Consider the following 16,125-nt stretch of genomic DNA (forward strand, 5'->3'; position numbering starts at 1 on the left):
AGCATGAAATAAGGATGGGGAGCCTTGGGCTTGCGCACTGGGGTGAAAATGCAAAAGAAATAGAAGCTGCTGTCTGCCTCTTACCAAGGGAGTGCTAAGACCAGCATTCCCCCCAGAGTATCGATGGAGTCAAGGCTTCGTTGGGAACACTTCCTGGAGGATACATGTTGACTTAGGAGTTTGTGACTGCAAGGGTTGCTGTTTCCCAGCCTCATTGTTGCAGTCAGTTGTGAAGGGTATTCAAGTAATTTACTACCAATAATTTTTTAAGCAGTGAACTTGGGAAATAACATCTTTTCTAAAAAGAGCAGATGCAAAATGATCTCCCCATTCCTTCATCTGCAGCCTTCGTTCATTTGCAGCCCAAGGTTCGTTCTTTGGCTGCGTGGTGAAACAGCCAGCGCCCCAGGAATTAGGCAGATCTGGCACAGTGCCCCCGAGAAAGGGCATCACCTTAAAAGATGGAGAGCCACAGCTCTCAGTGTGCTACTCCAGTCAGGTCCCCAATCCAAGAAGGGAATTCCCCGGTAGGGCATCCCTACCCCCCAACCCCATCCTGCCAGCCCTGCTCTTTGCCAAGAGACGCACTCCCACTCTTTGTCTTGCTCAGGTATTGCAGTCGACAAGAACGGGCTCATGTACTTTGTCGACGCCACCATGATCCGCAAGGTTGACCAGAATGGAATCATCTCCACCTTGCTGGGTTCCAATGACCTCACTGCTGTCCGGCCACTGAGCTGCGACTCCAGCATGGACGTGGCCCAGGTGGGTCTCTCTGTCTCTCTGTCTCTCTGTCTCTCTCTCTGTCTCTCTCTGTCTCTCTCTGTCTCTCTCTCTCTCTCTCTCTCTCTCTCCCTCTCCCTCTGTCTCTCCCTCCCTCTCTCTCTCTCTCTCTCTCTCTCTCTCTCTCTCTCTCTCATTTCTCATCACTATGCCACTCCTGGTTCTGGGCCTGAAGTTCTCACCTGGGGCGTGTTTGGGTCAGAAGTGGAGGGGGAGGAGGTGATACAGATACAGATCCCAGGTTTGTTTGCAGAAGGCTTCAGGTGAGCTAGACGGCAGGATGGAACGGGACATGTCAGATAGAAATGAGAGAGAAGTAGGAAAAGAGAATGGGAGAGGGAAATTCTGCCCAGAAGAGTGGAGCTGGTGACACACTCCAGCCTTGTCAGATTATAGAGTAGGAGTTACTGTGTAATTACCTTTCTTCTTCATCGTTATTGCAGGTTTGAGAATGTACCATACGTATTACGTGTCAATCAGAACTTCCCTGTTAATCTGAAATGATCGCATCCTCACTAGATAAACCTTTACTTTGCGCATAGTAACTAAAGCACACCCCTCTGCGATGTTCCCCCAAGTGATAGTCTTTTAGTCCAGGTTCTTACCTGTTGGCAGTGAACAGAGGCTCACTCGAATGTACCACAGGAGAAACGGGACTTTATACTTCTTTTCTTAAATTTTTATTGGAGTATAGTTGATTTACAGAAACGGGACTTGAATATAAGGGTCTTCCAACAACCTGGAGTCTATGTTTACTCTTCCAAAAGGGCCTTTTCCACCCTCGGTCAACTTCATTAATTTCAGCTCAAGTTCCTCAACTAACTGACCACTAGTTACTGAGGTTTTCATTTCAGATTCTGCAGAGAAGGGATGTGTTTGGTCCAGTACACTTTTTCAAGCAAACACTCAGGTGGTAGTTCGCTGGCCAGCCTGTGCATTGGCTGTCCTTGGGTCAGGGACACCTTCTAAACCGCGTGGCTCCTTGTCCTGAATCAGATGAAGATGCTAAATGAACCTAGCCTCCTCAGGGCCACAGCTTGGTGAGCAGAGTATGGGCTGCATCACACTAGCCCTCTGTGCTGTGAACCACCTAACTGTATGTGATGACTCTGACCCTGGTCCAATTATCTGGGGCTGTCAAGAGCATCATGGGTAGAACTGGTGACCTACTCTAGCCATGACCTACTCTAGCCACAGCAAGTGATAGAGCAGGAGATGTCTGTTCCAAGTTACTTCTTCGCTATCGCGTACACCCAGCATGGGCAATGAGCCATTGGTTCCGTGATGGGCGCGTCTCGTACAGTGTGTTAGTAAAAAAAAAAAAAAAAAAGTAAGCCTTTTCTCCCAGTTGCATAAAATCAATAGACGTGCCCTGCACAGTTAAACAACTGAGCACCTTAGAGGCTGTTCTTGAGTTTGGTGCCGTATCATCCACAGGTTCGCCTGGAATGGCCAACAGACCTTGCCATCAACCCCATGGACAACTCCCTGTATGTTCTAGAGAACAACGTCATCCTTCGCATCACCGAGAACCACCAAGTCAGCATCATTGCGGGACGCCCCATGCACTGCCAGGTTCCTGGCATTGACTACTCGCTCAGCAAACTAGCCATTCACTCTGCTCTGGAGTCAGCCAGTGCCATTGCCCTCTCTCACACTGGGGTCCTCTATATCACCGAGACAGACGAGAAGAAGATTAACCGTCTACGCCAGGTAACAACCAATGGGGAGATCTGCCTTTTAGCGGGGGCAGCCTCCGACTGTGACTGCAAAAACGATGTCAATTGCAACTGCTACGCAGGAGATGATGCCTATGCGACTGATGCCATCTTGAATTCCCCATCATCCTTAGCTGTCGCTCCCGATGGTACCATCTACGTCGCAGACCTTGGAAATATTCGGATCAGGGCGGTCAGCAAGAACAAGCCCGTTCTGAATGCTTTCAACCAGTATGAGGCTGCATCCCCCGGAGAACAGGAGTTGTACGTCTTCAACGCCGATGGCATCCACCAGTACACTGTGAGCCTGGTGACAGGGGAGTACTTGTACAATTTCACGTATAGTGTTGACAATGATGTCACTGAGTTGATTGACAATAATGGAAATTCCCTGAAGATCCGTCGGGACAGCAGTGGCATGCCCCGCCACCTGCTCATGCCTGACAACCAGATCATCACTCTCACAGTGGGCACCAATGGAGGTCTCAAAGTCGTGTCCACGCAGAACTTGGAGCTTGGCCTCATGACCTATGATGGGAACACTGGCCTCCTAGCCACCAAGAGTGATGAAACCGGATGGACAACTTTCTATGAGTAAGTAGGTTTTTAAAGTAGTTCCTAACAGTACTCACCCTACCCTCGCCGGCATCAGGACTGGCCGTCCGTGTAGCTTTTAGAATCGTTTACTCGTGTTGTCTTCCTAACTTTAATGCCCCAGGATATTCCTGTCCCCTGACTCCTAAATGCTTTGCACTATTGGGTGTCTGGTATTGAACGTCCTCCCTGCAAGAGTTGGGAATGCCTGTTGCCTGCTTGCCATTCCAATTTCAGGATATTGAACACGCACGGCGCCTGAGACATCAAGTGTTGATTAACTTTGCTGATTATTCATGTTTGCCATGGGTGCGGAAATGAGAAACTAAAAGGCAGGATCCTGGTGGGGCTCCTGTCATTTGCCGATAGGTCCAGCAACACACTTGATTGCACAGACAGGTAGATAAACTCTGAATTTCCTCTTTAGCAGAAGCAGATCAATACAGATAAAGTGCTATAGGTATATTAAAAGATGTGAGAGCTGGGCATATTTCCCCTAACAATTATCTCATACTTGATAGTCGCGCCGTTTGTTTTACCAAAAAGCTCTTTTCCCTCGCGCCTGCAGGCAGTTCTTGGTCCAGTTGCCTGCTGCTGCAGGTATTAACCAGTGGCACGCTGGTGGGAGGAAATTGCGAAGGCATGATTCGCTGGCTGAGACGGGGATGGAATTTATAAGTGTCTGGCTGTCCTTGATGGTGAAGGATCTGGCTAACCACTATATATTTGGAGTCGTTGCTCGCTTTCGGTCTAGGTGTTACTGCCAGCTGAGAATTTAGTGAGTTGGCAAGGTGTTGTCACAGAAGGAAAGAGGGACAGGGGAGAGAACAGAAGACCTCATTGTGGATCAGTTTTACTTTCAGGGATGTGCACTTCCTGTTTGCATTCCAGAGGGTTTGGGAGCATGTAAAGGAGGCTGTTGCCACCTCCTGGAGATCGGCTGCACTGCAGAATTGCTTGCCCTTGCTCTCCTTGCTTCTTTGGGCCAAGCTGTCTTTCTCAGACTTCTGAAGCACCCTGATATCCTCCAGACGCTGGGACTTGATCACACTTTGTCAGCCAGTGACTCTGTCCCTGAAGGCGCCATCTAAGTGCCACCTTTAGCTCTCACACCACGTTAGGCTAAAGCTACACTTTAACCCAGACGCCTCCTAGATTCTCATCTTCTCTTCTGGAAGTTGCACCTGAAGACCCAGTGCACTTCAGAGAGAATTGGTGTCACCCTCAGGAGGCCAGTCTGAAGTAGGCCTGACTTAAGAAGCTGTAGTAACAAAGTTCATCCAGACTGAGGGGCATCCTGAGACAGGAACTCTAACTGGGAGAGTATTTTCCAGAAGGGGCCCCTAGCTGAATGAAAGCAAGGTTAAGGTTTTTTTGGTTTGTTTCTTTTTCTAATGTTCGTTCAGAAGTTACACGGAAGCATAATTTTTTTCTCTCGATATGAAGAGCTGCTTTTCTTTCCATACTGCTGAGTTGGTAAATGATCATACGTTCTCCGTTGTAGGGGTTCAATGCGTCTGGCTTTCTTGGCCTCCTAAACAAGCTGGTAATTTCTTTCCGTTTTGTGGTATGTTTTACACCTGGTCAGCAAGTTGGTCGTTTAAAAATCAGAGACAGGGCTTCCCTGGTGGTGCAGTGGTTGAGAGTCCGCCTGCCGATGCAGGGGACGCGAGTTCGTGCCCCGGTCCGGGAAGATCCCACGTGCCGCGGAGCGGCTGGGCCCGTGAGCCATGGCCGCTGAGCCTGCGCGTCCGGAGCCTGTGCTCCGCAAAGGGAGAGGCCACAGCAGTGAGAGGCCCGCGTACCGCAAAAAAAAAAAAAAAATCAGAGACAGACTCTACTTCCCGTGGGGACCGCAGTAGCCTTAGCGAAAACTTTAGAGAAAGGAGTTAACAGAGTGATGAACAAAACCACACAGAGGCCTTGAGGCTCTTAGAAAACAATCTGTCCTTCAGTGAGTGCTTGTAAGAACACCTGCCTTCTTCATAGTGCTTTATAGGTAGAGAAGCCTTTCGTCCGCCCACCCGTCACAACGACCTTCTAAGTACAGGTGTGATTATCCTCATTTTATGGATAAAGAAATTGAGGCTCAGAGACGTGAAGCCACCACCACCCCCGTCACCCCGGCCCTAAGGCCACAGAGAGAGTCAGTGGTGCAGCACGACTCAACTCCAGATCTCCAAGTCTCGCCTTCTTGGCGTCACACACCAGTGTCCTGAAGCGGGGCTGTGAGTAGAATTGGGAACTCCTGCCTTCCTTTGGATCCCAGAAGGGAACTCACCTGTCCCAAAAGTTGGGGTAAGGTACAACCCCTGAAGACAGATTCCTCCTTGACTCTGGGAGCGGGAGAGAAAGGTGAGGGAAAATAACACTATTGAATTATCCTGGCCCTATTCGATGGTCAGTCGGTTTCAGAAAGTTCCAGGAAGCCCCAGCCTTGGAATTTAACTTTCCCCCGATGTAGGCCACTGGGTCCTGATAGAAGACGTAGCCTGGTGGGTATATCTCTGAGAGAACACAGGTTTTCACAGCCTTCCCCAGAAGACAGCACAGTATACCAGAAAGCTCCCGGATCTTGGGGTCAGGAAGACAAGGACATGAATGCCATATACTTACTTATTGACTTTGGACAAGTTACTTAACCTCTCTGAGCCTCAATGTCCGTACATCTGTCAAGTGGGGATAATAATGCAAACCGTATAGGGGCACTGTGATAATTCACTGAGATGATATATTGATACTTTTAGAAATTAGCAAAGCACCTGGCATATAGAAATTCAACGAAGGGTAGATGCTAATGGCATTGAGAGAAGCAGTTGATTTATCACACCTCTGTCTCCATCCCACCCCCTCAGATTCCAAACAACCAATTGCGTAGTGGATACAGGAGTCAGGTAGATGGAGATTCATTTTGGAGAAGCAGAATTGAAGAGTGCAGTCTTCACGTTTGGTCTTCCCTTACTACTCCACTTTGAATTTATCCCGCTCTCTCCCCATGCCCCCGTACTTCTGCCCCGCCCCCAGCCCCTGCCAGGGCAGAGCCTGCCTTAGTAAACCTGGGGCCCAGAGGAACAGAAAACACGTCACCCTCAAGGACAGGCCCTCCAGAAGAGAGAAACTGTAAAGGGCTATTCCAGTCCTGAGCAACTCCTCCCAACCAGGCAACTGGGGAAGGAGTGAATATCGGATCAGAGGGACGGAGGGAGGGATGGAAGCTGCCTTTCCATGGAGTAGGGTTCAAGAGTTACTTCCTAGAATAAGCAAGCACTGCAATTCAAGGAGCCTGGAGTGGGTCCCTTTAACTATTACCTTTCTCCCACCTGTTCTTTGTGTCGGGAAGTGCCTCACAGAGAGCTCGGCAGGAATGGAGCAGACATGGGAATGCCTTCTGGAGGTTCTGTGGTGTCTGCTAAGTTCTCGGACTGGGCGAGAGTGGCCTGTATTCCTGACAGTCACAGGACTGTACTTAAAATTACAACCACCACTACACGTGCTCTCTCTCTTCTCCCGCCTTGATTTTAATCCTTTCCACTTGTCACCATCTGACACACTCTATATATTTGTATTAATTTGTATTGGAGTATAGTTGCTTTACAACGTTGTGCTAGTTTCTGCTGTACAGCAAAGTGAATCAGCTATACGTGTACATATATTCCCTCTTTTATTGGATTTCCTTCCCATTTAGGTCACCACAGAGCACTGAGTAGAGTTCCCTGTGCTGTAAAGTAGGTTCTCATTAGTTCTCTCTTTTATACGTAGTAGCCATAGGGTGTGACATACACTACAGTTTAGACTTCAGTTTATTTTGACTCTCTCCATCTAGCTTGCACACATCATGATGGCAAGGATTTTCATCCATTTTGTTCCTAGCTGCGTCCCCAGAGCCTTGAACGGTGCCTGACACATAGTAGGAAGTCAGTGAACAGACGTTGAAGAAATGAGTCAGACGCAGCCTCCAGCCCCACATGAGTCAAGGCAGGACTGGTTCCACTGGGTCGCCGTGAGGTCCCATTACTGGAACTCATAACTCCTTGCCAGGATGTGCAGACTTATTTGCAAAGAGACCTGAATCTGGAGATACTCACTCCATGGGTATCGGAAGTGGAATCTCCCTTGAAAGTTACAGAAGACCTATTTTCTCCCTCTGGCCCCTGAAAGTCTGGCCTCAACCCCAACCTGCTCTTCCCCAAAAGTCGACTCTCCAGTTCCTACTGTTTATCTCACAATGAAGCGCAGCAATCTACACATCGTAGGTGTCCAGGTAATACAGTAGATTGGAATTAAATCACTGCCTGGGGCTCCCAGAATACACTCCTCACATTGTCCCTGCTTGGCAGCAAGAGTTGGGAACACTAAGCACCCTATATCAATACACGTAGAATTGTTTAATTTTCTTATTTATTGAGGTAAAATTAACATATAACATTATATTAGTTTCAGGGGTACAACATAATGATTCAGTATTCGTATATATTGCGAAATGATCACCACAGTAGGTCTAGTTAACGTCTGTCACCATATAGTTACAAAAACTGTCTTACCTGTGATGAGAACTTTCAGGTTCCACTCTCTTAGCAACTTTCAGATAGGTAATACAGTATTATTAACTACAGTTACCATGCTGTATATTAGATCCCCATGACTTATTTTTTTTTGCGGTACGCGGGCCTCTCACTGTTGTGGCCTCTCCCGTTGTGGAGCACAGGCTCTGGACGCGCAGGCTCAGCGGCCATGGCTCACGGGCCCAGCCGCTCCGTGGCGCGTGGGATCCTCCCGGACCGGGGCACGAACCCGTGTCCCCTGCATCGGTAGGCAGACTCTCAACCACTACGCCACCAGGGAAGCCCACTTATTTATTTTAAAACTGAAAATCTGTACCTTTTAAAGTTTATTTTATTGACGTCTAGGTGATTTACAACGTTGTGTTAATTTCTGCTGTACAGCAAAGTGATTCAGTTTTACATACGTATATGTATTCTTTTCCATTATGGTTTATCAGAGGATATTGAATATAGTTTCCTGTGCTGTACAGTAGGACCTTGTTGTTTATCCATTCTAATATATAACAGTTTGCATCTGCTAATCCCGAACTCCCAATCCATCCCCCCCGCAACCTTCCCCTTGGCAACCACAAGTATGTTCTCTAGGTCTACGAGTCTGTTTCTGTTTCATGGATAGGTCCATTTATGTCATATTTTAGATTCCACATATAAGTGATATCATGTGGTCTTTCTGGCTTACTTCACTTAGTATGATAATCTCTAGTTCCATCCATGTTGCTATTTCATTTCTTTTTTTATGGCCGATTAGTATTCCACTGTATATATGTACCACATCTTCTTTACCCATTTCTCTGTCGATGGCCACTTAGGTTGCTTCCGTGTCTTGGCTATTGTGAATAGTGCTGTTTTGAACATAGGAGTACATGTATAGTTTTGTCCAGCTGTACGTCCAGGAGTGGGATTGCTGGATCATTGGGTAACTCTATTTTTAGATATGGCAACTCTATTTTTAGTTTTTTGAGGAACCTCCATACTGTTTTCCATAGCGGCTGTATCAATTTACATTCCCACCAACAGTGTAGGAGGGTTCCCTTTTCTCCACCCTCTCCAGCATTTCTTACTTGTAGACTTTTTAATGATGGCCGTTCTGACCGGTGTGAGGTGGCACCCCATTGGAGTTTTGATTTGCATTTCTCTAGTAATTCGCGACGAGGAGCATCTTTTTATGTACCTGTTGGCCATCTGTGTGTCTTCTTTGGGAAAATGTCTATACAGATCCTCTGCTTATTTTACAATCAAATTATTTGCGTTTTTTGCTATTGAGTTGTATGAATTCTTTATATATTTTGGATATTCTTCCCTTATCAGATAGGTGATTTGCAAATACTTTCTCTCATTCAGTATAGTGCCTTATTATTATTATTTTTTTTTTTGCGGTACATGGGCCCCTCACTGTTGTGGCCTCTCCCGCTGCGGAGCACAGGCTCCGGACGCGCAGGCTCAGCGGCCATGGCTCACGGGCCCAGCCGCTCCGCGGCATGTGGGATCTTCCCGGACCGGGGCACGAACCCGTGTCCCCTGCATCGGCAGGCGGACTCTCAACCACTGCGCCACCAGGGAAGCCCGTATAGTGCCTTATTTTGTGGATGATTTTCTTTGCTGGGCAAAAGCTTTTTAGTTTGATATAATCCCACTTGTTGGTTGTGCTTTTATTGCCTTTGCTTTTGTGTCAAATGCAAAAAAACAAAAAAAAAATCACGAACACTAATGTCACAGAGCTTACCGCCTATATTTACTTCTAGGAGTTTTATGGTCTCAGGTCTTACAGTCAAGTTTATAATCCCTTTGGGTTAATTTTGTGAGTGGTGTTTTGTGAGTGGCATAAGATAGCATTTCATTCTTTTCCATGTGGCTGGCCAGTTTTCCCAACACCACTTTTTGAAGAGACTGTTCTTTCCCTCATTGTATATTCTAGGCTCCTTTGTCATAAGTTAATTGACCGTATGTGTGGGGTTATTCCTGGGCTCTCGATTCTGTTCCATTGGTCTGTGTGGCTGTTTTTTATTCCAGTGCCACACCAAATGAAATCAGGGAGCATGATGCCTCTGGCTTTGTTCTTTCTTGATTACTTTGGCTAGTAGGATATCTGTGATTCCATACAAATTTTAGGAGTGTTTGTTCTATTTCTGTGAAGAATGCCATTGGAATTTCGATTGATAGGGAATTGCTTTGAGTAATATGGACAGTTGAATTCTTCCAATCCATGAGCATGGAGTATCTTTTCATTTATTTGTGTATTCTTTGAGTTCTTTCATCAGTGTCTTATAACAGTGTACAGGCCTTCTGCCCCTTGGTTAACTTTATTCCTAGGTATCATTTTATTCTTTTCTTGATGCAATTCAGATTTTATATATTGATTTTGTATCCTGCAGCTTTTACTGAATTTATTTATTCCAACAGATTTTTGGGTGACGTTTTTAGGGTTTTCTCCACGTAATATGATGTCATATACAAATAATGACAGTTTAACTTCTGCCTTTCTAATTTGGATGCCTTTTTTTCCTTGCCTAATTGCTCTGGATAAGAAGACTTCCAGTACTATATTGAATACAGTGGCATCCTTTGTCTTGTTCCTGATCTTAGAGGAAAAACTGTCAGCTTTTTACCATTGCGTGTGATGTTAGCTGTGGGCTTTTAGTAGGTTGAGGTATGTTCCCTCTATACCCACGTCCTTGAATTTTTTCTGCATCTATTCAGATGATAATACGGTTTATTCCTTCATTTTGTTAATGTGGTATTTCACATTGATTGATTGATTTGCCAATGTGAACCATCCTTGCATTCCCTAGAATAACTAACTCCCACTTAATTATGGTGTATGAGCCTTTTAATGTACTGTTGAATTCGGTTTGCTAATATTTTGTTTGTTGAGGAGTCTTGCATTTATGTTTAGAGACGTTGGCTTGTAACTGTCTTTTCTTGCACTGTCCCTAGCTGGTTTTGGTATCAGGTACTGCTGGCCTTGTAAAATGACTTTGGAGTGTCCCCTCCCCTTTATTTTTTGGAAGAGTTTGAAAAGAATTGGTATTAACTCTTCTCTGAATGTTTAGCAGAATTCACCAGTGAAGCCAAGTGAGCCTGGACTTTTGTTTGTTTGGTGGGAGGTTTTGGATTCCCGATTCAATCTCCTTACTAGGAATTGGTCTGTTCAGATTTTATTTGTTCATTATTCAGTCCTTTGATTTGTGGAACACAAATCAAACAGCATAAATTGAGCATAAAGTTGCTGTTCTCACTAACTAACTAGGTTAAGTACCCCGTGCCTAAGGTGAAATGTATGTTTTCAGGTGTATCGGTGGGTAGTAGAAAAAAGCATCACCGTTTCTCAGGGCAGGCTGGAGTGTTGTTTTGTGGCCTCTCCCGTTGCGGAGCACAGGCTCTGGACGCGCAGGCTTAGTGGCCATGGCTCACAGGCCCAGGCACTCTGCAGCATGTGGGATCTTCCCAGACCGGGGCACGAACCCGTGTCCCCTGCGTCGGCAGGCAGACTCTCAACCACTGCGCCACCAGGGAAGCCCCAAGGCTGGAGTTTTGATGATTGTGACGAGGAGCCTCAGCGTGCTGCACCATCTGGCCACCCCACCTGCCAGTTTCTCTTTCTCTGACACCATAAGTCTGTCCCTTGTGTGTTGGGGAAGCCTTCAGTCCCAGGAACTGTGTTTCTAACCAGTGTGTCTGTTCTCCAGCTATGACCACGAGGGCCGCCTAACCAACGTGACACGCCCCACGGGGGTGGTGACCAGCCTACACCGGGAAATGGAGAAATCCATCACCATTGACATTGAGAACTCCAACCGTGATGACGATGTCACCGTCATTACCAACCTGTCTTCTGTGGAGGCCTCCTACACAGTGGTGCAAGGTAAGCCCCTCCCCCCCCAGACTCAGCCAAGGCCAGAGGTAGGTGTGAGTTACCAAGCCTGGGAGGACTTCCAGACCTCCCACCCCTCAGCTTGCTGTTTTAGTCCCTAGCAAACTAACTCTGCAAGAGGTCAATCTTGGAGAAAAGGACTTAATCAGAGGCAGGCGGATGTCATCTATACCAAACCAAATATTTGGAAATGTCTACATATTTATGTGAAAATGTCAGTTTTCATCCCTCTGTACTCTGCCCCCACCTCTCCATCACCAGCACGCAACACACACAGTTACCTTCTCAAAGGTGGTTTTAGCCTCTTGAGCCCACCTGTTTTTTGGTCCCATTCTGAGCCTCCCTTTCTTCCAAGGGTTTGTGTGATGAGTGGGTTGTTACAGTGACAGAGCCCTTTAGCGGTCTCTTGCCAAGACCTCAAAGGTTTCTGACCACCTCGTGGTTACTCTTGCTGTTGGACATGACGTACAGTCCAGGACAAGTGCACAGGCTGGCAAGCGGTGGACTAGCCCACTGGCCAAGGATAAACGTGTCCTGGCGCTAGATAAATGGTGTCGTTGCTGGACTGTTTATCCCCCGACAGAGCCATGACTCTATTTCTGCTCTGCCAGATGATTAATGATGTAGATTTTGTCTTTCTGCACGAGGGCTGCAGTCGTGACAGGTGCACACTTGCGCACTACCCCAAAAGCCAGGGCCTCAGAGGCCAGGCCAGCTGGACTCCTCTGCCCAAGTAGTCAGGAAGCATCGTATCTATAAAAGGAGTCTCCGACTCACATTTCCTACCTGGAACTTTTCGATAAAGGAAAAGGTCAGAAGTCTGATTGATTGACTAGTGTAGCTTCCATTTGGGAAGACACACACGTTATCAGCACCCACTGGCTCGGTCTCCCTTACGCTAGTTGAGTCTCTTTGGATTCCTCTGGAGTGGAGATGGCATCATGGAGTCAGCAGCAACCACATGAGGGGCGGGAAGGTTGCTTTTTCTCTTTGTTTTCTCGAAGAATCTTTGCAGTGGAGCTGACCTATGGTAGACCATCATCAGCCTCAGGTTAGATGGTAGGCGAAAGGAGAAAAAGAATTTTTTTAAGTAGTTTTCCTTTATTTTGTTCCATTTAAGCTAAAATATATATGTTAAAGATCGGGGATTTGATTGACACGAATTGTGTAGGCAAGAGGCGTCTTTAAATGTACTCTTCAGTGAGTAAAAGAAAGATGTCCCAGCATAATTATTTCTGGAGTGCCACATATTAATAATGTTTTTCTTTCTGTGGAACAGTGGCATCTCTGCTACTCACCTTAACATTGCGTGTGTGCTAATTGAAGGCAGCCGTACACTGACAGCTGCAAAGTACCATGGAAACCTATAAAAATAGGGGTTCTGTTCTCTCGTGACTAACACAGTGGATAATTTATTTCCCTCTCCCCACCCCCACTTACATTTCTCCAGATCAAGTGCGGAACAGCTACCAGCTCTGCAACAACGGTACCCTGCGGGTGATGTACGCCAACGGGATGGGCGTCAGCTTCCACAGCGAGCCCCACGTCCTAGCGGGCACCATCACCCCCACCATCGGGCGCTGCAACATCTCGCTGCCCATGGAGAATGGCCTGAACTCCATTGAGTGGCGCCTAAGAAAGGAACAGATTAAAGGCAAAGTTACCATCTTCGGCAGGAAGCTCCGGGTAAGTCGTTCCACCCAACTTGTCCCCCTCAAAGTGGTACGGGACACACCCTTTCCTCCAGAGCTGAGGCCATCTCCCAGTTCCCAAGCCTCCATTACGCCTTTCTCTCTTCCCTGAGAGAGACACGTGAGCCACATCCTGCTGGGACTCAGACCTCGGAGAAAACGTTCTGCATTTCCTAGGACTAGAAAAGCTGGGGATTTACCTTAAGCTATAAGCAGAGGTCCCTCTGGTCTTTTCACACTCGCTAGCATCTTCTCTGTCAACTTTCGCTGTTTGCCCAACTCAACACATGAAGCGGTGCCCGTGGCTACTGTGTGGTTTCGGTGTGCTAAATACTGAAAGTTTTATAACGTGCTCTTTACACTCAAGGAGTGGACAGTCCGGTAGAATGTATAAACCTCAGGATAATCCGATGGGTTAAGTGAGTAGAGAGAGGAACATCCAGGGCTTGGTGGGAGTCACAGAGGAGGCGCTACTATCCAGCCTGCAGGCATCAGGGAAGGCTTCCTAAGAGGAAGTAACAAGCAAGCTGCAGCAGAAAGTTTTAACCAACTCTAGCTTCCCCAGACTAGGCAACGTACCCACAAGTTACAGCTTTAAAAACCAATATATAACATTTATTGAGGACTTTTATGATGAGAGCACGACGTTAAATGCTTTACTTGTGTTATCTTAGAGTCTGCCTGCCAATGCAGGGGACACGGGTTCGTGAAGATCTCACGTGCTGCGGAGCGGCTGGGCCCGTGAGCCTGTGGCTCCGTGACGGGAGAGGCCTGCGTACCGCAAAAAACAACAAACAGCCCTGTGGGAGTAGGTGTTATTATCTCCCTTTTTCAGATGAGGAAACAGAGGCTCTGGGACGCTAAATAACCGGTCCAAGGGTACAGCGTCTAGCAAACAAACAGCAAAGCCAGGACTCATGCCCAGTTCTCTCTCACTTGCCAGGATTCTAACCAGCAGGCCTCACAGCTTCCTGATTAGAGCAACAGTCATCCAGATAATCTGGTTCCTGCTCTGTTCACTTACGTGGCATCAAGAGGGACTGGTTCTTACCATCAGGCTCTCCCTCGCGCTGGGGAGAATCCTAGGGATGTCGGTCTTCGTCAAAGTCAGCACCTATTTATTGAACACCTAACTAGGAGCCAGGCACTGTGCTATGCGCTGGAGCTACCTGGCACAACAGGGGCCGCAGATAAGAAGTCAACTAACAGATAAAATCATTGCAGGGTGAGATACTCACCAGGAAGACGGTAAACGACGCAATACGGCAGGGGTTTAACACACGCTTTGCTTTGGAATTCCTGAGATTAGAAGGCTCACGCTCAACAAAACCTGGGTCATAACTTCTGCCGTGTTACTGGATTGAAATCCAGCCAGCCCAGGCGACCTCCCTGCAGCCAGGCCACTCCATGTTAAGATTCCGCCCTTGCCTTTGTCTGGCTGGAGTTTAATTCTCCACATTAGGTTATCAGCAGCCTCCCATGTTTTTCTTCCTCTGCTGGTATCTGCGAAGTTGCAAACTGCAGTATCTTCCTAAAGACAAAAATGAAATGAGATTAGTAGCTAAATCCTTAATGACTGGATTTCAGGGCTGTATAATTGATTTTTGATACACTGTACCATAGAAGTTGATTAGAAATAGTAATCGTGCCTTTTCTCTGATAAAGCAGTGATGAATTTTGACTAAAAGTTTTCAAAATAAAGATAAATGCAGCCCTAAAATAAAATGGCTATAATTCCCAACTCTGAATATTAAAAATCGTAATAATGGTACTCATGGTAATTAGCAGAAGTTAGTTAGTTAGGCACGCAAGTCTCATAACTGAATTTCTGCCAGGGTTAGATTTGCTGGCATCATGTTTATGCAAATCGAAACACAGCTTTATCTATCAACACCTCAACATTTAATTGTCTGGTGTTAGTTCCTGTAACAATAATCACATATCCATTTAGCTCTCTTAAATGAAAATCACTATGAGATTATAACAGGTTGAGTGGACTGAAAATGTAATTTGAAAATGAGGGAGAAAGCCTGGAATTTATTTGCATCTCATTTATTTTAATTCAATTCATAAATCGTTTAGTGAATGAAATAAAAGCAACTCCTGGAAATTGCCAGGGAGCAGGTGGGAGAAGGTAGAGAGGGAAAGTAGAGTGTCACATGTGAGTCGTGTGACGTGAGCTATCCCAGAGGCCAGGATTTCAAGGGAAGGGGTATGTCATTGTATCAGTCAGGGGAGGGTGGGGTGGGTGTGATCGGTTAACAAATGTGAACAAATACGCCCTGAAATCAGGGCTCAATGAGCAGGGCTAGACATGGCAGGCATCACTGCCATCCTTCCTGGTGAGAACACAGTGGGGTGACTTCAACTTAACTGCAAGGAAGCCCAGGAAATGGTGTCTTTCTGCATGCCTAAGAAGACAATGAAAGGAGATTTGGTGACCACGTAGCAGGGCCCCTGCCGTCCCGATCAGGGCTGAGGGTTGCTTCACAGAAGAGTTGGAATCAGTTCTACAGAGCAGTAGGAATTAGCCAGGCAAAGATATCAGCAAGGGGTGATCAGACAGAGTGTCGCCTGTGAAAAGGCAGAGAGGTCCAAAAGAAAAGGAGTGTCATTTCAGAAAACTAAGTGTGGCCAGAGAGTTGGTCAGGGTTAGTAGGGTGGGAAGGGACTGGAAGGGCATATTTTGCTAGGCTGGCATTTATCCTGAGGACAGTGGCGGGGCTGTTCCAGGGTTTGGTTAGCAGAGCGACGTGTTGGGATTTGTCGCGTTAGAAAGACCTCTCAGGCTTCCTCGGGTGCAGAGGAAGATAGATCAGACGGGGACAGGATAGGAGGAGAGGGGTAATCCAAACAAGAAACGAAATCATTAGCAGAGAAGACAGAGGGACATCTGAGAGCTACTT

The 16,125-nt window shown here is 46.8% G+C and overlaps 1 protein-coding gene across 7 annotated transcripts in view; it reads left to right on the top strand.

Annotated features, from left to right (window-relative positions):
- LOC101336875 (teneurin-2) overlaps positions 1 to 16,125 on the top strand; it is a 465,743-nt gene that overhangs the window by 401,602 nt on the left and 48,016 nt on the right. For all 7 annotated transcript variants that reach the window (XM_073802777.1, XM_073802778.1, XM_073802779.1 and 4 more), the window contains 4 exons: positions 611 to 765; positions 2,221 to 3,095; positions 11,344 to 11,519; positions 12,979 to 13,214. In XM_073802777.1, the coding sequence (XP_073658878.1) occupies positions 611 to 765; positions 2,221 to 3,095; positions 11,344 to 11,519; positions 12,979 to 13,214 (1,442 nt within the window). The remainder of the gene's footprint in view (positions 1 to 610; positions 766 to 2,220; positions 3,096 to 11,343; positions 11,520 to 12,978; positions 13,215 to 16,125) is intronic.

This window comes from Tursiops truncatus, chromosome 3 (assembly GCF_011762595.2).
Source record: "Tursiops truncatus isolate mTurTru1 chromosome 3, mTurTru1.mat.Y, whole genome shotgun sequence".
Lineage (NCBI taxonomy): Eukaryota > Metazoa > Chordata > Mammalia > Artiodactyla > Delphinidae > Tursiops > Tursiops truncatus.